General features: G+C 39.5%; 1 protein-coding gene across 1 annotated transcript; it reads right to left on the bottom strand.

Annotated features, from left to right (window-relative positions):
• Positions 1-15,766: 15,766 nt before the first annotated feature.
• Positions 15,767-22,452, bottom strand: LOC115725268 (probable sucrose-phosphate synthase 1). Its single transcript, XM_030654724.2, has 13 exons — positions 21,947-22,452; positions 21,770-21,859; positions 20,863-21,104; positions 20,483-20,546; positions 19,649-20,347; positions 19,288-19,404; positions 18,994-19,125; positions 18,706-18,882; positions 18,058-18,111; positions 17,907-17,969; positions 16,855-17,796; positions 16,596-16,723; positions 15,767-16,367 (listed from the first exon to the last, which is right to left on the bottom strand). The coding sequence occupies exons 1-13, from the start codon at positions 22,127-22,129 to the stop codon at positions 16,091-16,093; spliced, it is 3,168 nt and encodes a 1,055-aa protein (XP_030510584.1). The 5' UTR covers positions 22,130-22,452; the 3' UTR covers positions 15,767-16,090.
• Between the last annotated feature and the right edge of the window lie 1,009 nt (positions 22,453-23,461).

The following is a 23,461-nucleotide window of genomic DNA, read 5'->3' as shown; positions in this document are numbered from 1 at the left end:
AAATTATTTGTAGGACACTTAGTGCTACGAAAAGTATTCCTGAACGCCAAAGATCCTACGGCAGGAGTGTTTGGACCAAACTGGAAAAGACCGTACCAAGTGACAAAATTTACAAGTAAAGGTGCATACAAACTTGGCCGGTACATTGAAAAAATGGAATTGGTTCTCCTACCAAGATATTAGAGTGGAGAAAATCTCATAAAGTACTACCAATAGCCCGCTTGTAAAAAACACTACTCTTCAGTAGTGGTTCATGCACACTCACCGTGCAGGAATTCAGAAAGGAGCTATATGACCATCACTCTTCAATGATGGCCCTTGCATGGTATGCCGCGTAGGGGTAGGAAAAAAATTAGGTTTTAAAAGAATACTTTATGTTTGTAAGCTTTTATTACAAAATAAAAAAAAAAAAATGTACGTTGCAAAGCAACAACGCATATGTAAGGCATATTAATGAATAAAAAATGTTTTTTCCGTTCAAATTGTGTCAAATAATTTGCTAAAAAATTAGCTTTTTAAAGTTAATTTTTATTTTAGTTCAACATGCGTGTAAAATGATCCTCTTAAAAAAATACATAGGCAAAGGATCCATATACTTGGTTAATTGCAAGTGACCAAGAGAGCATAAGTCTACTCGATCACTTGGGGAGCACCCATGCACAACATTGAACAAGGACAAATATACTTAAAACAAAAATCAAAAGCTTTGAAAGCAAGAAATAGATAGCTAAAAAATTTAAAGCTTTGAAAGTAAGAAATCGATAGCTAAGTATGTGCGAATGGCATTCTTCAAGGTGAACATAAAATGCATAAGTCTAGGATTAAAGGCTACCCAGCCAGCTACATGTTAGAAAAATTGAAAGAAGATAAAGCCACGATTAAAGACTACCTGGTCAGTCACTAGTTTGAAAGTGAAAGGCCTTAAGTCCATACAAGAACAAAGCCAAAAAAGTGCAAAATAAAAGCACGAAAAAAATACTAAAACTAAAGCCATTAAATGTTGTCAAATGCAGATGAGTCTAGAGTAGATAGGTCCTAGGCGGCAGCCTTAATGTCAGAAGTCTCCAAGATAGGATCAGTCTGGCCAATGACCTGCACTGCAGGTACCTCACTGAACCCTGGCCAGCATGTGCCTCCACAGAAAGTTGGCCAGCCTGCCCAACATGGTTGGCATGTACCTCAGCAGAAGCCTAGCTAGGCTAGCTGGTAGACACTTTTGGAGCACTCTTCTTGGCTACACTGGCTGTATACAGCTCTTTGCCCCGAGCAATCATGCCCACACGATCAAGAGACTCCACATAAGAGAAGTTGCCCTCAGTATTATGGATGTAAAACTCATAAAATGTCTACATGGCCAAGTCACGACACTCGACCATGAAGTCAACCTGACTGTGTAAGGCAGAATCCAATGTCTTCTGCTTTTCCTTGGAAGTAGCTTCTGTTGCATTCACCTCGTTCCTCAGCTTGGAAACCTCTGCGGTCATAACAGTCACCTCCTGATTGCAAACACCAAGCAGCTAACCCACACTGTCATGCTGGTCCTGTAGCTCCCTCACCTTCTTATCCGCCTCCTCTAAATTTGTATCCACCTCGTCAAGCTCTTTGTCCTTCGTAGCAAGTTAGGCATCCTTGTCCTCAAGTCTTTTACCTGAAGGCTACAGTTGTGCCTCTAACTCAGGCACAGACATGGCCAAGTTTTATGAATCTCCGAGACAAAGAAAGAACTAAGGTTAGTAAAACCTGCACAAAGTAGCTGCACAAAGTAGTTGCACAACACATGGGTAATATTATGCACTAGGCAAGTCTAAAAGATCTTACCAAGGCAAAATCTCTCAAAACATTGGATGTCAGGCAGTCCAAGGAATCACCCTCCGATTCGGGAAGATGGTCACCGGCAACAAGATTACACCTGTCAATGTAGTTGTGGGTAACTTCTTTTTCTTTGTTCATTGTACCAGAAGAAGTTTCCAGACCTTGCCTTTGGTAGCCTTTGTTGGGCGCCTTTCGAGGAGAATTTGATCTCAGAAACGGATAGGCTGATTGGCCAGAGGTGAGCCTGAAAGAGGTGGAGGCAGAGGGGTCCGAGTCACGTTTAGGGTAGCCTCTATCCTAGCAACCTTATTTTGAGCACGCCTGCCAGAGCGGCTGCTCCATGTTCGCTTCATCAAGTCCTTGATCCTGGAAGTCATGTCTGCAAAAGAAAAATAGCAAGGTCAAAATGCAAGTAATAAATACAAAATGCAAGTGAAGGTAAAAGAATTACTACCATCAGTATCCTCAAGATAATCTAACCAAGGAGTATCACCCGAAGGCCCTTCGTCCTCAAACGAAGACTCACTGTCCGAGCCACCTCGGCCAAGGAGGCCTCTTCATCATACTTTCTCCTCTCCTTCTCAGCTGTAGGCCTTTTTCCTCTACTCTTCTCATTTCCAACAGGAGTATTACCTAGGTCCTCAGGGGGATTGGCTAGAATAGCAACACCATCACCCAAAGGGTACATGCCATATTTCCTAAAGTTCTCCTCACAGGCCAATGTGTAGATGTTGTGCCAATAAGTTAGGAGAGATAAGATATTATTGGCCCTATACCTTAGTTTCAATGTAGGGATTGGCGGACTATAGGTTGAGACCCAATGGAAGAATTGGTGAACACTATTTACGTGATATGTCATAAAGTAACTATTGGTGTAGCCTCCATTCTTCAACATGGGTGTGTCATTAGTTCCGCCCAACCACTGATAGCCCTGCTGGCTAAAGTAAAAGTATCCAGTCATGTTCTGGCCTAGATTGGATTTCAGCTCAAAGTAATACTTCACCTCGAAAGGTAAAGATTGCGGCCAACCTAGCTCAGCATATAGGATGAAGAGCACTGGAAGGTACTTTATCCCTTTCAGTGTAATATGAGTCAGGCACAACTTCAAGAAGTTTGTTATGTCCCTAAAGTATGGGTGCAAGGGAAGTACCGCTCCTTGCTCAATGTAACGTGCGTGCTAAGATGGCACGTTACAAGCTAAGTGATGCCCACAAGTTGGCCAAGTGGTGGTTAAGTGGTGGCGCATGTTGTGGTGCATGATGGTGGCATGCTGATGCTTAGTTTGTATGCAGTGGCATTTTCGTAAATATCTTCAATATTGTCCAGAACGGGACGGGACTTGGTATTCGCCATTTATTTGGGTCTACAAATAGAATGGTGCAATTTCTTTGGCAAAACTATGTGATTTGGTATGCGGCTTGGCCGTATGTCTGCAGAGCCAAAATCATGTATGTTCCTGGTAGAAGGCTAAAAGCTCAGAATGCTCTTTAAGGGGGTACCCTAGTGTCAGCTCTCCACCACCCCTTGCACCTTGGTGCTAAGTGAGCTACTACTAGTCAGCAGGGCTAGTAGGGCAGGCATATGAGGACCACGAGGGGACTCATATGTCTCCATGAGTTCGAGTGCTCATGGACATTATTAGGCCGACCCGGTAGTGCGTCGAAGAATGCCGCCAGAGGTTCACTGGTACGTTTCCCTTGGCTTGCCGGTATGCCGCATGCACGGGACATGTCCTAGATCCTCCAAGAGATGTTGTGGTGCACCTTGGCCATGAGTCTCAACACGAGATGACCCGGGTAGTCATTCGTGGGCTAGTTTGCATGCGCGCATGGGACGGATGCACCATGTTGGAAAGGGACAGAGGTCTAATGTATGCAACTAGTTTGGTGGCTTGTCTCAAGGGCCTGCCAACATGCGTGGAGGCATGGCTCCTTGAGGATTGGTTCATGGACGTATGAGAGTCCTTGGGCAACAAGGGAGACTGTTCGGACAGTATCGAGTGGGGCATGATAGAAGCGTTGGCACGTTGGCTTGGTGTTGGCATCTTGCCACAAATGCTACCTTGGTCACGAGTGACAAGGTGAGCGTCGGTGTTGGGATTTGCCTTGTCATAATGGGAACCTATGGACAGTGTGAGTATCTTAGCTAGAGAGCCTCGATGCATGGATGCACTCATGGATGCTTGCGAGCATGACTCAGCGGGAGTTGTTCAAGAGATGGAAGTGTGTACGAGGCACACGGTCGCGCAAAAAATGAACCCATTGTTACTTGGATGGTTGGAAGGCTGACCTTGGCTTAGAGAAGTCAAGGTGCCGCACGATTGTTCCGCTGCCTAAAAAGGTGAGCCTATGAAAGTTGGTATCAGAGCCAAGTTCATCTAAGTGGGAGGTGAACCTGGTTGGCCTATCCTAGAGAGGATGTAGGCGTGAGGAAAGATGCTAGAAAGACAACTACCATGTGCAATTGTGGAGAGGCGCAACAGAATGTTTGAAACTCGTTGGCATAGTACAAGATTGAGGGGATACTCCATACTGTATGCTTGGTATACTAGGCTAAGTTATCCTGAGTGACATCGTAAGCCGCAAGAGGCGCTTTTGTTGAAAAGAAAGCTTAGTGGCAGGAGTGTGGATGTAGTGCAGGGACCATCAAATTCTTGTTAGTCACGACAGAGGTCGAGAGTTGATAACCGAGATGGTTCAAATTGGGACAGACATGGAATGCTTTAGTTGCTACGTTGTGTCTCAAGAGGGATGCACATGGAGACCAAGGGGGCAGAGGCCGCAATCTTCAGAGGATGGTTGTACTTGGAAGTGTTCACATGCGAGTTTTATTTAATCCATATAGAAGCGCCAAGGCAGTTGAGTGGGATGTGTGGGCTTGTAAAAGTGTCGGTGAGCGTAAGTCACACAAAGGCATCGATAGAGGTGCAGAGTTGTGGAATGAATGAATTAAAGAAGCCAGCAGGGCTGAGAAGACCGAGCGCAAGTGCTGAGATGGCACTAGAGTTTATGTGGAGGCCAGAGGGTCGTGCTAGTGAGACTTAGTAGTCATGTGAGCCTGCAAAGTTCAAGAAGGGTGTTAGAGTTTGCATGATGGCCAGAAGGCCGCATCATTGGAACTTAGTACATCGAGGGAGCCAAAAGGGCGTGATGCAAGTGTGAATTAGTTGGATGGTTGAGTGGACACTGCATGCATATGGAAATTGACGGGGGTGCTATATGAGATAGTTGACTCGAGAGTCACATCCTGCGGGATGCACTTTTAGATGGCATGGTGTGCATGAAGAGTTGGGGCGGTCAGGCATTCGCGTGTGGGCATGTTGTCGAGGACACCAACAGAGGAAGTGGGGGAGAGACCTTCACGGTTCACTCAACAGACTAGTTATTCATTACAAGCATCGAGATGAGTATCATGGAGATTAATTGTTGTTCAGGCTGTAAAGTCAAGAAAACTAGGGACACAGGCAGAGCCAATTATCTAGGGTGAAAGTCTGTAGGACTCAGGTACTAAGATAACACCGTGGCAATGTTGGCCTAAGGTGAAAGTCGGCAGAACTATGGTACTAAGGCAACATTGAAATGTCAAGGGGCGAAGAGTCAGAATGATCGAGGCATTAGTTCAACATCTTCATCAAAGTGACATGTGGAGTGGAGGAACCGTATGCGAGTATGTGGTTAGCTTGCGAGCTGTACCTTGAGGGGTATTCCTCTCAGAGAGAAGTTCTTCCCAAGTTGAAGTGGGGGAGCCAACTAATTGATGTGTTTGAAGAATCAGGGTACTTGTTCAGTTTTGGTGTGTGAATCCAGAGGAAACACTACAACAGATGGGTTGTTCAGTGTGAAGACTTGCATGATTGCTGCAAGCTGCAGATAGACAATATGCAGGGGCGTAGACTGAGATCAAGACTGAGCTAGTTTGCGGCATGTTATGGGCATGTTTGGTGTTTATGGGGACACTGGTGTTGTATGGGACACTGTAAGCGAAATGGTTCAAAGAACATATGCCGATGGGAGATAGCAGATTGGGATGACTTCAAGTCTTAAGAGTAAGATTGGGTGTCATCAAAATTGTCGAAAATTAGCGAGTCATCAGAGGATGCAGGGTTGATTTTAGGAGATAGACTTGTGACACAGTTTTGGGAGCCGACACAAGTAGGAACTCAGAGGAGCAAGTATGCAGTGGGTCAGTGGGGCCTTTTGCATGAAGTCGTGGGTGTGCGGTAGGGCCGGAGGGCCAATGTTGAGAACTTCGCGAAGAGATTTTGTGCAAGAGTGCACTTGGTGCTGCATTGGGTGCAGTTGGCTTGCGAGCCTCGTCTAGGTGGGACGCACTGAATTTTATCCTACGATAGGTGTCTTGCTCGATTGCCATCAGGAGGATGGTGCGCCATAGAGTTGACGTGTGAAGTTTCTGGATCGACTTGTCCAGAGGGACTTGGCTTCAGTGGAAGCGTGTTCTGTAGGTGCCGTTGTGAATGGTTGGTTTGCGAACCTCACCCCGAGGGGTGCACCATACTTAGTCCTTGTCAAAAGGAGTATGCATTGGACGATTGGCGAGTGAGCTACAATTAGAGGATGTGGTAGCTTCATGGTCAGTGTTACAAGGGCAACTTGGTTGACTGGAGGGACGTTGTGAGGGACTCGGAGGAGTTCATGTTGGGGGAAGAGATATTCTAGTGCGGAGGCACTACTCCATGGGTGGTTCTAAATAGCGACAGTGGCACAGGGTCTTTGATCAAGTCCAAGAGTGGGCGAGGGAGATCGTCACCAAGAGGGTGGTTCTACAGAGGCAGAGGGACAACTGCAGACTTAGGATTCAGGATAAGCTTGGAGTAAGCTTAGGAGTCGAGATCAGGAAGATTTGCCTGCGGTCCGTCAATGAGGGCATCGACATGTTGAAGTGGGGGAGAGTGTAACGTGCGTGCTAAGATGGCACGTTATAAGCTAAGTGATACCCACAAGTTGGCCAAGTGGTGGTCAAGTGGTGGCGCATGTTGTGGTGCATGCTGGTGGCATGCTGATGCTTAGTTTGTATGCAGTGGCATTTTCATAAATATCTTCAATATTGTCCAGAACGGGACGGGACTTGGTATTCGCCATTTATTTGGGTCTACAAATAAAATGGTGCAATCGATTTGGTGAAACTATGTGATTTGGTATGCGGCTTGGCCGTATGTCAACAGAGCTAAAATCATGTATGTTCCTGGTAGAAGGCTAAAAGCTCAGAATGCTCTTTAAGGGGGTACCCTGGTGTCAGCTCTCCACCACCCCTTGCACCTTGGTGCTAAGTGAGCTACTACTAGTCAGCGGGGCTAGTAGGGCGGGCATATGAGGACCACGAGGGGACTCATATGTCTCCATGAGTTCGAGTGCTTATGGACATTATCGAACCGACCCGGTAGTACGTCGAAGAATGCCGCCAGAGGTTCACTAGTACGTTTCCCTTGGCTTGCCGGTCTGCTGCTTGCACAGGACATGTCCTAGATCCTCCAAGAGACGTTGTGGTGGGCCTTGGCCATGAGTCTCAACACGAGATGACCCGGGTAGTCATTCATGGGCTAGTTTGCATACGCGCATGGGACGGATGCACCATGTTGGAAAGCGATAGAGGTCTAATGTATGCAACTAGCTTGGTGGCTTATCTCAAGGGCCTGCCAACATGCGTGGAGGCATGGCGCCTTGAGGATTGGTTCATGGATGTATGAGAGTCCTTGGGCAACGAGGGAGACTGTTCGAACAGTATCGAGTGGGGGATGATAGAAGCCTTGGCATGTTGGCTTGGTGTTGGCATCTTGCCACACATGCTACCTTGGTCACGAGTGACAAGGTGAGCGTCGGTGCTGGGATTCGCCTTATCATAGTGGGAACCTATGGACAGTGTGAGTATCTTGGCTAGAGATCCTCGATGCATGGATGCACTCATGGATGCTTGCGAGCATGACTCGTCGGGAGTTGTTCAAGAGATGGAATTGTGCACGAGGCACACGGTCGCGCAAAAATGAGCTCATTGTTACTCGGATGGTTGGAAGGCTGACCTTGGCTTACAGAAGTCAAGGTGCCGCACGGGTGTTCCGCTGCCTAAAACGGTGAGCCCGTGACACTCAGCATGGGAATAATATGTTATCAATTGGGCTGGGGTAGTGAGCCAGGTGGTCTCGAGCTGGCCTAATGCATCAGACATAGCTAACAAGTCCGCTATCAAAAATGTTGACAAGCTTGGCATCCGATAGTGTGGAGCGAGGAGATACCAATATATCTCCTTCCCCCATTTGTAAAATCCATGACATAGTGGGCTCCTCCTCAAGATGATTAATCCCGACCTTTGAGGGTTGATCCCTTTTGTTCAGAGGCTCTTTATCCTCGTTATAAGAGCCCAAGGGATTACCTTGGACCACACTACACTCCTTAGGGCGCCTCTAAGCAGCTCTAGGCTCAATTTGAGACTCAGCCTGATTAACTTCTGGCTTCTCCTCATGGTCAGCCATAGGCTCCTCTGCCAAGCCAGCCTCAGGCTATCCAATCTGCTCAACTTGGTAAACCCTTCCTCTTGCCATGAGCTCGGCAATATGGAGATTCGTTGGAGGTGCCCTTCGTTACGTTTTCTTAGCTCTCTACAAATTTAGATGTTGCTCAGAGTACTAGGCAACAGTCACAGCAGCCGCTGCTGCAGGAAGATCTCTAGACACAGAAGACGTTTGTCCAACAGGAAATGTTTTAGGCACACCCTGACGGAGAATGTAAGTCCAAGACTTGGGTAAGAACTATCTCCACCTCTGGTTACGTTCCTAGACGAATCTTCCTTAGATTTCACCACCTATTTGCTCAAAATAATGGTGATGTTGACCCTCAAGTTCTGGAGAACCACTTCTCACTTCAAAGTCACTCAAAGAGCTGCCCGAGGAGCTCTCAAAGGAAGAACTAGATGAGTGATAGTCTTCGTACAAAAGACAGAGTAAATTCTCATTAATCTGGTTGTCACCTCCCCAATAGTCGCATGGGTTCATCTGTGTAGAAAGACAAAGGGAGGTCAACAACCAGAGATCATAAATAAGATACAGATAAAAACGTGGGTCAGTCGGCCAAGACTTTTACATACTAGCCAAATAGCCCTTAATGTAAAGCCACGAACCGGCCATTTTCTGGAAGGCTCACCAAGAGTCGGCCAGCCTATAGCTGGTTCACTAAGAACCGACCAAGATGGATCTAGCCCGAAAAGAACCAGACGGAGTTCTTCAAAAGGATTCAAGTACCAGGCAGGGGCTTTTTGGATAGGATGAAGCACCAGGCAGTGTCTCTAATAGACCCAAAGCATCTGATAGAGTCTTATACAGATTGAAAATCTTATATTTCTAAATTCAAACCTATATTCTTCATGTACTTTGAACCCCAAAGATCAAAATCTCAAAACAAAGTGCAAGATTTAAATCTTTTTCATCAAAGAGTCACACATTATGCATCCTAAAGCTATTGAACGGATTATTATGCATAAAAACTATCCTAAGACATGAGAATCAAGAAGTTCATAAAAGCTCAAAAACTCATCAATGGTAGAAATTTAAAGGACAAAAAAGAGAGAGAGAAAGATTTGAACTTACCCACTGAGAAGATGCAAGGAGGCTCGAGCTAGTCCACACAACGAGTGTGGGTGTTAAAAACTTAAGAATCCAGAAAGAACTTAGGCTCACAAGGCTTTGGCTCTATGGAGTCTTGGAGAGAATTTTCACTCACGAAATGTAAAAGTGAAGTAAAGAATGAAAAAAGAAGAATGAGGCGTTTATATAGTTTGTGGAAAAAAAAATATTCCCCAAAAAAAAAAACTTATGGGGAGTTAATGTCACAAAAATAGGCATGTATGGGAAAGAGAAGGCCAAGAGTTTCAACATGGAAAAATGTGCAGCCGTCACACAACTTCCCACATTGATCGACGTAAAATTAATAACTACCATAAAATCACATCAGCTAAGGAGTCTACTATCTGGCCATGGATATCTACACAGTAAAGGTCATTACAATACCAGCCAGAGTGTAAAGTCCCTACGTAACTAGACGTTCGGATAGGACTTAGGGAAAAAATATTATCCCAAGTTTTGTCCACCTGACCTGGCACCTCCACATGGAAAAAAAGAAAAAAAATACATTGAAGACAGGTCAGCATTAACTAGCCAGGTTAGTGTCGTGCAGCCTTCTAACCTGCAAGATCTTATGGTTGCACGGTAGACACAAGAAAAGACAAAACTGTGCACAAACCTGCAAGGTCCTAGCCAGACCAATAGCTGGCCGGCCAAGGGAGACAGCCCCCTATACTGGGCAGCCCATCAACATGGTTGGTCGCCCAAGTGTACAGATATGCTTCAACACTTGTATTTTTCTCACAGGCCATCCAAATTGTCTCCAGCATTCGTATGACTTCAGAACAGTCAAACTGCCCACAAAAATAGGGATTTTTCATCAACAAATAATAACCCTATTCTTTAGGAATATTCTCCATATTTTATGTATTTTCAAATAACCAACCATGTAAACCCTAACACTATATAAAGGGTCTTAACCCTACGTGAAAAGGGGCCTCAACTTGAATCCTAAGTCTCAAGTACGCTCAGAAGCACAAAAGCCTAGAGTCCTCTCTCTCTTTTCTCATACTTCTCATCTGCAAAACACATTCTCATTATAATATTGAAGAGAGCCATAGCTATAAATTATGAGGTTTCAACCTCTGCTTGGTATTATCTCAAAGAGTGAATACAACTAAAAGGAAAGTAGGTCATTACTTGAACAAAGTAGCTAAACCTCTATAAATCCTTATGTTTTTATATTTATTATCATTCTACACGTGAAAGTCATAAGCAAAATCCAATCCTAGTCAAATCTGTGTCGGTTGACTAAATCCACGATCAATAAAGTGGGTATACAAGATTAAGTTGAATGCTGATAGTATGTTTCAAAAATACAAAGCTAGATTGGTTGCAAAGGGGATTAATCAGAGGCCAGGAATTGATTTTGGGGAGACATATAGCCCTGTTGTGAAGACTTCCATAGTTTTGGATCATCCTAACTATTGTTGTTGCTAAGTTCTGGGAGACAAGGTAGCTTCACATCAATAATACTTTCCTAAATAGAGAGCTTCAAGAAGATGTTTATATGGAACAACCTCAAGGGTTTGTAGATGCCTCAAAACCAGATTATGTGTGTAAAGTTACCAGGTCTCTTTATGGTTTGAAACAGGCACCAAGGGTTGGTATCGCATGTTAAAAGCTACCTTTATAACTTGGAAGCTTAAGAGCTCCAAGGCAGTTTCATCTTTATTCTTTTACAAAGTTCCTAGTCTGGTTTTTATGGTATTAATCTATGTGGATGACATTATTGTGATAGACAACAACACTGCTAAGCTGAATCAATTTATCAATAAGCTTCATGCTGTGTTTGCTTTGAAAGACTTAGGTCCCTTGCATTACTTCCTTAGGATCGAGATTCTGTTGGGTTTTATGCCCTAAATAAAACTCTTTTTCAATGTAATCTCTATTCTTTTAAATATCAATAAAGAAACAGAAGTATTTATTACTCATTTGTGTGTCGTTTGGTTCATGTTATCATTTACTTGTCTAATTGATTTATAAATTCATCCAAACCCTTTTCACATTTATATTCTTGTTTATTGTGTCGTCAGCATAGTGGAAAGTAATCAAGATTATGTGATTGAATGTATATTCCTAGATTTATCAGAACACAGGGTTTAACTGATATGAAAATCTACAACATAGTTTACTTGCACCGTGGATAAGTGCTATGTTCTTTCCAGAGCATTGGTTAAAGTAAAGCTTGGGTTGGATGCATGAACTATGCATCGGAAGGGACCGATATTGAACTTTGTTTCAGATATATTAAACTTACCGTAATATCTGTTCAATTCAATATCACCTAGTTGATCCTAGATCAAATGATCTTAATCCTGACATGTTTAGGTTCAATCTCAAAAGTATTACACATGTTCCTTAATTTGTTAGTTAAGCCTACTTTCGGGTCAGGGTAATACGTACTTTTTGGGAACATGGTAGTGCAATTGAGTGGGAGCGCTAAACATAGAGATGGAGTCTATAGCTTCTATCTGGCAAATAGAAAGTGAAATGATGATTTCCTTCGAGCTTAGCTAAACAGAGATAAATGGTTGAGTACTCATTTCACTTAGCTGAAATATCATTTATATGGAGCTAAGTGTTTTAAGGATAAAATACATTGAAAGGTGTTACGGTAATTTGGATCCCTATTCAATGTAAATCATCTATAGAGGGTCATTGATCAAATTAGGATTATAACAATGGATAATTAATAGCGTATCTATATGGTGGAATATATAGAGCGTTCTATATAACTGAGAGTGCAATTCTGAGTTCCAAGAGTGGATGCAACAAGGAATTAATAAGCTAGTGAATTTACTTGGTAAATTCTTGATCAGCTTATTGGAAGCTCGAATATGTAGGCCCATGGTCCTCATACTAGTTGAGACAATACTGCTTGTAAGACTCAGTTAATTGATTACGATTAATCAATTATAATTCTAAAATTAGACTATGTCTAGTTTATGAATTTTCACTAAGCAAGGGCAAAATTGTGAAGAAAAAGTTTCTAGGGTACATTTGTTAATTAAGAGACTTTGATTAGTCTAATTAATAAATATATTAAATGACATTATTATTTAATAATTAATTTTTAGTTATTAAATAATTGGAATTGGCATTTAAATGGTTAAATTAGAAATTGGGCATTTTTGAGAAAATCAGATGCAGAAATGATAAAACAGCAAAATTGCAAAAGTGGGGCCCATTATCCACATACATGGCCAGCCACTATTACAGGATTTTATCATTTATTTTTTCATTATTTTAATGCCAAATAATTCTAACCCTACCCTAGTGGTTTGCTATAAATAGGTAGTGATGGCTTCAGAAAATATAACACATCTTTTCTTCAGAAAAACTGAGTGCCTTCTCTCCCTAAACCTAATCAATTATAATTCTAAAATTAGACTATGTCTAGTTTATGAATTTTCACTAAGCAAGGGCAAAATTGTGAAGAAAAAGTTTCTAGGGTACATTTGTTAATTAAGAGACTTTGATTAGTCTAATTAATAAATATATTAAATGACATTATTATTTAATAATTAATTTTTAGTTATTAAATAATTGGAATTGGCATTTAAATGGTTAAATTAGAAATTTGGCATTTTTGAGAAAATCAGATGCAGAAATGATAAAACAGCAAAATTGCAAAAGTGGGGCCCATTATCCACATACATGGCCAGCCACTATTACAGGATTTTATCATTTATTTTTTCATTATTTTAATGCCAAATAATTCTAACCCTACCCTAGTGGTTTGCTATAAATAGGTAGTGATGGCTTCAGAAAATATAACACATCTTTTCTTCAGAAAAACTGAGTGCCTTCTCTCCCTAAACCTAGCCGCCACTTTAAGCCTTCTTCTTCACAATCAAAATTCGAAACCCTTGAGTGATAGAGTAGTGCCCACACACATCAAGTGGTACTTCAATCATAGTGTGGAAGATCGTGAAGAATCCAGATTCAACAAGAAGGACATTCGGGCTCAGATCTTGATAATACTCTACGACAGAAAGGATACAAGGGTTAGAGATCTGAGTGGAATGAGACATTATATTCCATTGCAACTACTGTAAGGTTTCTTATACTTTGTATGTGTTTATTTCATATCGTTTTAGAAGTTCATATTTAGGGTGTTAAATAACATACTTGTGAGTAGATCTAAGATCCTGGTAAAATAATTCCAACAGGTTCATGGAGATGAGACTGGTTTTTACCTATAACCAAGGTAAGTATGTCAAGAAACTCTTGATCAGAACTAGGATGATGCATTTGAAACCATGTTCCACCCACAATGACAGTTGGAAATCGTTCTCAAAAACAGATGGGGAGCCACTCCACAATCCTATCGAATAGGAGAATTATTAGAGGTCTCTAATATCTTACACACACCAGACCTAATCTCTCTTTTGCAGTCAATAAGCTAAGTCAGATTCTACAGGCTCCTACTACAACCTGTTGGAGTGCTGCAAAGAGAATACTTAGGTATTTAAAGGGTTATGTATACCACAGTTTACACATCAAAACCTCTGACAGACTTGCCATTATAGGGTATCCGAAAGCCGATTGGGCATGTTGTCCTGAAAATCGAAGAAGTGTAGCCGGTTATTGTGTGTATCTAGGGGACACTGTGGTTTCGTGGTCGTCCAAGAAATAGGTTGTGGTATCAAGGTCTAGTATAGAGAGAATATTGTGCTCTCACTCAAGTTTCGGCAGAGATCGCTTGGATTCAAGCCTTACTCAAAGAGTTTGATTTTCCATTGCATTACACACCAATAACATGGTGTGATAACATGGGAGCAAGTGCATTGGCTGCCAATTCAGTGTACCATGCACGCACAAAACAAATAGAGCTAGATGTTTAATTTGTCCAAGACAAAGTCCTTAGCAAGTCCTTGGAAGTCAAATATGTACCATCCAATGATCAAGTGTGATCAAGTTGCAGATAGTTTAACAAAGAGCCTCACCAATTACATATTTCATTTCTTGGTGGACAAACTAGGTGTAGTCGAAACACCACCAAGTTTGAGATGGGTTGTCAAGAAATAAAATCCACCCACTACCACTATTGCTGAGATGACATAACAGATTTTGTGAAAAATTTTAGGCTGCCAACTTTTACTCTTTTACTAGTATATTCTTTTCTTATAAACGTGTATATGTTTAGTATAACTTTTTAGATGATTCTTATAATACTTATTTATTGAATATAAATATAAAGAGGCCAGCCTCATTGGAAGTGTGCTGAGCTTTTCATTCTTCTGTCATTTTTTTTTCTGTTTATATTGTTTTCAAACTTGTTTTCCTTCTTTTCTTTAAAAAGTGATTATTTATTTGTAGACAAAGATGGTAGTTTGTACCGAAATTCTTCACATCACCTTTTCTTTGTCTTTAAAGGAGTTTTGTGAAAAATTTGCCAACATTTGATAAATTGTTTACAAAGTAAATTTTTGCCACCACGTTAATTTTCCATCAAAGGATTGAGTCTTTTAATATCTATATCTATTTATCAATATATAAATTATGTTATTTATTACCACTTGTGATGCTATCACAAACTGTACAATATTTTACTAATCTTGTAATATGTAAGTATTACCAAATGAAATCTTTTGTGATATAAACGAATATTACTTATAACATTTAAGTTTGACTAGTAATAGTATAATCTATAATGGTGCCATATAGCCTAGTAAGCATGATTTTTTCTTTTCTTTTTCCCATAAGTGATTTCTTAAATATTTGACAAAGATTAATAGTCCAACCATAAACACTCACACTAGTGTAGCTAATATAGTCCAACTTTGAAAATTTTTGATAAAATGTGATAAAATAATAATTCATCAGTTGAACTAAATCCTTCTTTTTTTAACCTCAAATATTCATACTATATTTAGAAATAGTTTTCTAGACTTTGACTTTTGAGTTTCTTCAAATACTTTTCTCAATATTTTATTTAAATTTTTATTTTAATCTCAATACTAATTATTTGTTTAATATTTCACTTTTTTACTTTTTTATTTAAAAGTTATATATACAGTGTAATGTAAAAGTGTGAGTTTAAATAAACAAAATTAATTTTAAATTTTGATGAAGTATTTTAAAGAATAGAGTAAATAGGTTAATGTGAGTGGTTTTGATATGAAAGTGGTCTCTAGAGAGAGAATCAATGCCCAAAGATACAAAGGTGGTTTAGACACTCACTGGGGTCTCAATCAAATCTTTAACAACTAGTGGATAGAGCAAGAACCATACTTTCACATGTCTACTTCACAAGAGCTAATCAATCAATATACTTCACACCTAAGTTGATTTTTTGTGACAGTTGTATCAACAGAAACAGAAAGCAAAACGAAATAAATTTCAATTATAGTGCAAATTAGTTGAAACCATGTACAAGTACAACCTTGATTTAACACCAGGCAGACATACACCAACTCCCATGATATTTGGAACATTTTTATTTATTAAATTATGGCCAATAAAACCAACAAAGAGAAGAGGAAAGAAAAAAAAGAATTTATTGACGTTTTCCAACTAGGAGTTCCCAGGAACTAGATTCAGAAATCAGCAAAAGCATCAAGATGTGGCTGATGTCCAGAGTTTATTTTTGTTGGTTTGTTTGTTCTTTTTAATACATAGGCTTTATCTGAAAGTCCGATTTTGCTAGTTTTTGAAAACTCCCAACTTCTCCATGGAAGATCGGATATCATTGCTGCTGCAATTTTCGGCTGTCTGAACAATGTTGGGGCTGTCAAGTGGGATCACATCGACTAGAGGGTAACTTCTGTTAGCATGTTGATTAATTGCACTACTACAAACTCCTTTCAGTATCACGCTCTTGTGCACCCCACCAAGCAATTCTTCATAGTCCGTGTCACCACATTCTCCCACAATAACCACCATTTTCGATAAGTCCACACCCCATCGAACGTATAAGTACCTAATGTTTGGTCATTAGAAATTATTTAAACGAATTGACCAAAACCCCCCATACAAGAAAGGTGGGGAACAAGTACTAGTCAATGAAGAATACAAATAATGACAATCATGATCAAGATTCTGACTACCTTATGTATGCCATGCTACTTTAATTACCATAGATAAGAAACTTTGTAACAATAAATTAGATAAGGATCATGAACCCATGATGTCAATTCAGACACTTTACCTGAGTGCTTGGGCGCGAGAAGCCATTACAGGGATTACATTGAGTCTGCTCCCATTTTGAGAATAAATAGGATGGCAGCGTAAAGCCTGGATTCTCAGCAATTTCCGGAGCTCCTTAACAGGGGGAACCTGTAAAGACAAGAAATATTTGAAAGGAAACTTAAAGGTGAACAAAACCAGAACTGTTATACAAGTAAAATCCATAGAGAAAATCCTAGATTTAAGAAAGAGTTTGACAATAGCAAATGAGGATTGATCACCTTCCCTGGCTTCTGCACTTTAAATGCATAACAGTAATCAGTTGAAAGTTGTTCAGAAGCAGAAACAATTTGTTCCTCATTTTCAGTCTTCTTATCAGATAGTGAAGTAGCCCAACGAACCAAAGTCTTCCTCAATCCCTCTCCACCCCATCGATATTCAATATGTGAGTGGTAGTAAAAGTCAACCACAAATGGACGATCCTCTGAATTAAGAGATGAATAGTATAGATCACTACCACTATTGCAAATAAAAGCATCAAAATCATTTGGACTCAACCCCCCTGCGATCAGGAATGACCGTATCTCGGAAATGGTTAAGGATGTTGACAATATGAACCCCACAGAGCCGTCACTCCTTTCCTTTCCTGCAGCCTCAAGAATCTTTTTAGTTGTTTCAAGAAGATCTGTACTGCTATCACAATCCACAGCAATGACAAACAGATGTTTCCTCCTCCTCAAGGCCGGAAACTTAGCAGAAGTGTTTTGGTCCGGTTTCTCCATTGATCCTGACCTTCGAGTCTCCTTTGAAATACCCTTTGACCATGCCAAAACTGCATTCTCTATTTTACTACTATCAGCAGAACCTCCTTCTGATTCTGAAATGTTATCGTTCCCACTAGTTCCACTCTTTTCCCCATCCATTGAAAACCTCAAGTTCAATGATATATCCTGAATATCTCTCAAGGAATCACCAGGTGAATCTGATTCTGAAGTTTCGCCACCATCATCGTCATTTCTTTGCCATTGTGGATGCCTTGGTTTGAAACTGCCTATTTTAGAAAGGTATGTCTTGCAGTGCTCTGGCCAAGAAAATAGGTGAATATTTTTTAAGCCATTCTGTCGACACCTAGACCAAAGATGCTTATCTGCAACAAGTTTTAGAAGAGCATCCGCAATAGACTGCTGATCATGGGGATCTATAAGAAGACCATTATCAAGTACCTGCAAAATCAGCTTTCCTAAGTAACTAAAATTATGTTCGAATGTCTTCCAACTAGAATCTGGTTTTGTAGTATAACCATTCAACCAATTCTATTAACAAGCGGACATACCCGGTGTATGTCAACTGGACCACCATTTTTCGTGGCAACAATGGGAAGACCATAAGCTGTTGCCTGTACAACATAAGAATAGAAGCTCAAATATTACTAAATTATGGTAAACATAAACCACATAATGCTTAATTAATTTTACAAAAAGCACCTCAATCAATGTCAGCCCAAATGGCTCAATGAAAGCTGGATTTATGAAAACACCCTGCCAAAAGAAAACAAGAAAGATAAGAACAATAAAATTGCACGGCTTATGCAGCAAACACATAAAATGATAAAGAGGTAACTCTATAAAAATCAAGCTTAACATAAACGATAAAACTGCAGAGCAGTTCCTTTGTGATTGCAATGAATATTATTGTAAGTTTCATTTCTCAGTTCAAATATATATGCACAGCAAGGATTTTTTCACCTTTGCAGAAATTTGTCCCACAAAGGATAATGTTTGATTATCTGACAGAGTGTCGATCCATTTTGGACTATTTCAAAACAGAGACATCTAATATCTTAATATAGCACTCAAAAGAAAGAGAAAGAAACTTATAATAAACCTTCTCAAAATAATGTTATTAAATAAGCAACTTTTCCCAGACAAAATTAATATTTTACTATCACAACTACTGAAAATGTAGAGTTTGAAACATGTTACATGTATAGAACAGCGTATGACACTCAACTTGTGTAAGAAGGAAGCTCAAACGATATGTCTTACCTTAATCCTGTACTTGAAGTAATATAACCGTAAAAGATACCTTTACATTAAATCCTATACATGGTATACTATAGCCATAAGTGGTACCTTTGTCTTAGCAGCAAGACGATATATGTCTGGAACGTCAGACTGCTTGTGGTGTTTAGGGTATGCAACTTGTCCGTACAAATCATATTTGTCAATAAGCTTCAGTACAGAGAGAAGAACAGAGGAATTTGTGCCTGACATTTCATCAATGCCTTCGCGGTTGCCCATAATCAACGTCTAGAGAGCAAAAAGAGTATCAAACATAACAGCGAGAACATTAATTCAACTATGTAATAAAATCAAGAAAAAATCTTCTTCAAACAAGTATCTTCAGGTGGATGAACCTACAAGGTTTGCAAGTTCCCTTAATGGACGACATTCTCCAAATGCTTTGACCAAAGTGGTAATGTTCTTTTTGGGATCTGGTCTAGCAAGGGCAAGAATCATTGGCTTGCGAGGGTTGGTAAAGAAGCGCATTATCTGTACTTAACCAAATTTAAATTGTCATCAGTTCAGTGAATACATTACATAACATTTTAAACTGTTGGCTCTGGACTGAAATTCAAAGAGAACATAAGTTATCAATTATCAACTAATTTTCTCGTAGTAACACAAATTCATAAGGAATAACTAGAAGTTAACCTCAGTCCAGATAGGTGGATCGGGAGAAGTAGGATGATCCTCATTAGATTCTGTCTCGCCATCCATATCGCCATCTAGAGGAACAATATGGTGGAACTCCATTCCAGGAGGAATTATCTGCAAAGAAACTATTAGAATTGTGAAATTACCATACCAAAGAAGCCAGCATAAGGAATATGAGCAGTAAACCAAGAAAGTAAAAGACTTTTTAAACAGACCATAAAATTGTTTAAGTTAAAAAGATAAATACAAAATCTTTTCCAGTAGGTATTTCTTGGTTCTGACAACCCACTCTCAGTCAATTCATTAAGCATTCCAATAACATTCCTAAAAACACTTAAACAAAGATCCTAGGACTTACCACCATGCGGGGCATAAACCTTCCATAACAGCTCACATTACGCTTGATCCTTGCACGTATTTTACGTTCCAGTATAGGATCAAAACCATCATATAAACGCCATTGCTCCTCTATCTCCTGCCTAGTGCTAGTTATTACTATTTCAGAGGCATCAAGTGATAACTCCTCAGCCTCTATACGACGCATTATTTTGTATGTCGAGTTTATTTCATCTCTTGAAGAATGACTTTGCTTTAAAAGCTGTTCCAACTTGTCACGACCTAGTGAATGCCCAGTAAAGAGCATTGGTACATTCAATGCACCAGATAAAAGAGCAACAGAATCGCCTGCATCGGCATAATGCCCATGGATAGCAACAGGCCAAACAGGTTTCCCGCCACCAATTTGTTCACCCAAAGCTTTGGACATTTGTATAATGTGAGTCAGGGCACCATCAACAAATTCAGGGATATGAGGCCAAAGAAGTTCTTTAGGAATATATTTATCTCTTGGACCAAATGGGATACGAATGATATAAGCACCACTGCTCTCACCCATCTCATCTGAGAAATCATCTGCATTTCTTGGGCTAAGCATCTCTATGGGTTCAGCATAAGTCCAATCTACATCTGGCGATGAAACTTGCCTAGTGAGCAGATCAACACGATATACACCTGGCATGGAGCCCAAAGCCCTTGCAAGTTCCACAACATACTTAACCTAAACAAATCCATCCAAACAATATTGAGATGCCCATATCAGTAAACCATGCAAAAGTGGAGCTTAAGAACAACACCAAAAAGGTTTCGTAATTATTAAAATATCAGAACAAAACCCATGACAACCAAATCTTACCTGACCACCAGTATCAGAGTCACGACCAAGCTCCATATTTTCTCCCCTTATTAGACCATGAATGCTGCAAGGATAGTTCTTGTTAGAAGACAATTAGAAAACACCCCATACAGCAAAGGTACTTCTACATTTGGAGATAGATTCATACTAGTTACCATCAAGACGCGTTTAATTTTCTTATGAAGTTTTTCTGCCTTTAATTAAAAAAAGTTTAGAGAATGGTTAGAATGCTCAGCCATACACAAATACGACTATTTTAGCACTGTTATTAGATCAAAATGCAAAATGCATCATCAGTTTGTCAATCACCTCATATACTTTCCAAGATTGGGACTATATCTATTTATTAGGATCCTGGAGTAGAGAAGCTTAGTTCTTACCTTACTAATACAATATATGTTTTTTTCCCCTTTTGCTGACTTGTCCAAATCTCCATAGCATCACTGGAATTAATTCTTGGCAGTCTCCCCCTGGAACTTTCACCATGAACCGACACATCACTGACCGCATCACCCTTTTCTCCTTCTGATAAGTCTTCAGACATATCAGCAGTAGCTTCCCGGCGGCCTCTCTCTCGTTCCATACGACGCTTAGCCTTTCTCTGTAGTTCTTCTCCCTCAAGCTAAATAAAAGGTGACATAAAGGTAATATTAATCAATTTAGAGCATAGCATAAACTAGAAATTGAATGCTGCTATCATCACTTATTTTGCTGCCTAATTCAAGCAATCCAAATTTCAGAATTTCCTCCTTTACCGAATAAATACATGTAATACTATGAAAAGACTAGTTAACACTGCCACTTGAAGCTAGTGTAAGAGATTGACTGCGTGGCGTGAGTGGTACAGGTTCAAGTCATCTTAAAATGTATTTTACCGTAAGAGAAGATTGTGTTGGCTAGAAAGCATGTTTTGCAAATATCAGAAGCATATCAACTTTGTTAGAGTAATTACTCCGATCCGTATTTAACTCAATTGCAATAAGAATTATTGATAAAAATGTCCATAATCTTTTCTGTTACTGTGGACTCTAAACTTGAGACTAGACTGGGTTTCAATCCTTCTAACCCCGGCAAACATAGAAGATTCTATAATCACTTATCCAGCAAAATTTTGAACTCCAAAACAGCAAAGATCCATTTGAAGGATCTGGATTCCGATCTAGTATTACCAACTATCTACACATGAAATTAATATACACAGATCAAAATCTAGCAAAACTCAACTAAAAGATAATTAACAATGAACAATGCACAAATTAAAAAACATCAAAAACACAATTATCAAACCTGCTTCTTCTGGCGAGCCAAATTCCAAATCCTCCAGCACATATTCTCCAATCTAGTATTCCTTTCCTGGGGACTCCTTGTAGCCGAAGCCTATCAAAAGAATCAAAATTTGAAAAAAGAGACTCCGAATTCGGAAAACATTATCGATCAAAAAAAAAAAAAACGAAAACTAATTACTTTAACCCAAGAACGATGGAGATCGGTCTCATCGAATCCAGTGATGACTTCCTCAACAAAGTAGCGAGTAGGACTGAAGTGACCTCTCTCTCTGAGAAGCAACGATGATTTCACGTCGTCTAATCCTGGACCTACGTCAAGAATCGCCTCCAGGTAGCTGTTAATCCAATCATTTCCAGCCATATTTTGTTCCCCTCTGAAACTTCAAGCTCTGGTCTACACTCTACGTGTGTATCAGCAACCTCTCTTTCTCTCTCCTTCTTTCTCTTCAGTCTCCCTTTTCAGAGCAAGCTTCAGATAGAGATGGAGAGAGAAAGAGAGGTGGAGGTGGTTTGTATGGTATTTTATATTGATACGCTGAGAATTCTCGAGTTTTGAGAAGATTTAAGAGAGAGAAACAAAGAGATTGTGACAGAAGAGAGTAGAAAGAGATTATATATATAATGTCATAGTATCTACTGATATTTTACAGCTTTGCCTACTAGTTGTCTCTATTATTCTTTTATGTGTTAATATAGTGCAATTAAGTATTGGGCTATTATTCTTTTATTTGTTAATACAGTGCAATTAATTATTGAATTTCATATAGTTTTATATAATAGTTTTTGGCTCAATAACAATGCTCTTTATTTTATGTTAGTAGTCTTTAAGAATTTATAAATCAATCAATTTTTTTATGTCAATATTTTATTGAAAAAAATAATAATTTACGGTATAAATACTTAAATTTTATGTCAGGTAGCAGAGAAGTACCTAAGTCGTATTTTTGGTGGTAAAAATACCTTCTGTCACACTCCTAAAATTTTCGTAGGTACCTCTTCGTTTCTTCTAAGTGTCCACGTGTCACTCTTTTATTAGTCCAATAATAAAAGGGTGACACGTGGACACTGTTATAATTTATTTTACTAGGATTTAAATTTACTAACATGTATATTTGATTATAATTTATAATATAACATTCTAAATATAAATTTTTAAAACAATGAAATAAACACATAAGAGATTAAGAAATCCTTACATTGATGGCAACGGAAAATAATAGCTCATTCCATTCAGATCTCTAGCCCTTGATTCCTGTCTGTAGCAGAACATTATGAAGATCTGAATATAAATCTTCTCTCCTTCAATTTGGTTAGACATAGTCTTCCTTATTATGTTAGGTGTTGCTTTGACATGAGTAGGCATACTCTCAATTCACTATGGGATTCGAAAATTTGAGGAAGAGGAAGAAGGAATTCGAATAGAAAGAGGTTCTTTTCTATTTTCTAATTGTCTGACAAAAGAGACTGATGTACGTTTTGAAAATAAAAGATATCTTATTTTATTTATAGGAGTCCTTCTATGGTTAAGTTTAGAATTTAAATATAATTAAAAAAAGAAAAAAAAATGGCTTTAATAAACCTTAAGTGGTCGGACATATTATGAGCCCTACTAGTTTTAATTTTGCTATTTTATTTAACAACTTATCTTTTCTTTCACAAACGTCATATTTTAATTCTAACTCTATAAATTGTT

This window comes from Cannabis sativa, chromosome 6 (genome assembly GCF_029168945.1).
Source record: "Cannabis sativa cultivar Pink pepper isolate KNU-18-1 chromosome 6, ASM2916894v1, whole genome shotgun sequence".
In the NCBI taxonomy this organism is placed as follows: domain Eukaryota; kingdom Viridiplantae; phylum Streptophyta; class Magnoliopsida; order Rosales; family Cannabaceae; genus Cannabis; species Cannabis sativa.
This window is presented reverse-complemented; position numbering and strand designations above follow the sequence as displayed.

Coding starts and splice junctions, on each gene's coding strand:
- LOC115725268 (XM_030654724.2), bottom strand. CDS start 22,129: ATGGCTGGAAATGATTGGATTAACAGCTACCTGGAGGCGATTCTTGAC. Junction 20,348..20,482: donor ACTCTGATACTGGTGGTCAG/GTAAGATTTGGT, acceptor GGATTTGTTTAG/GTTAAGTATGTTGTGGAACT. Junction 19,126..19,287: donor ATCCACCTATCTGGACTGAG/GTTAACTTCTAG, acceptor GGTTAAGTACAG/ATAATGCGCTTCTTTACCAA.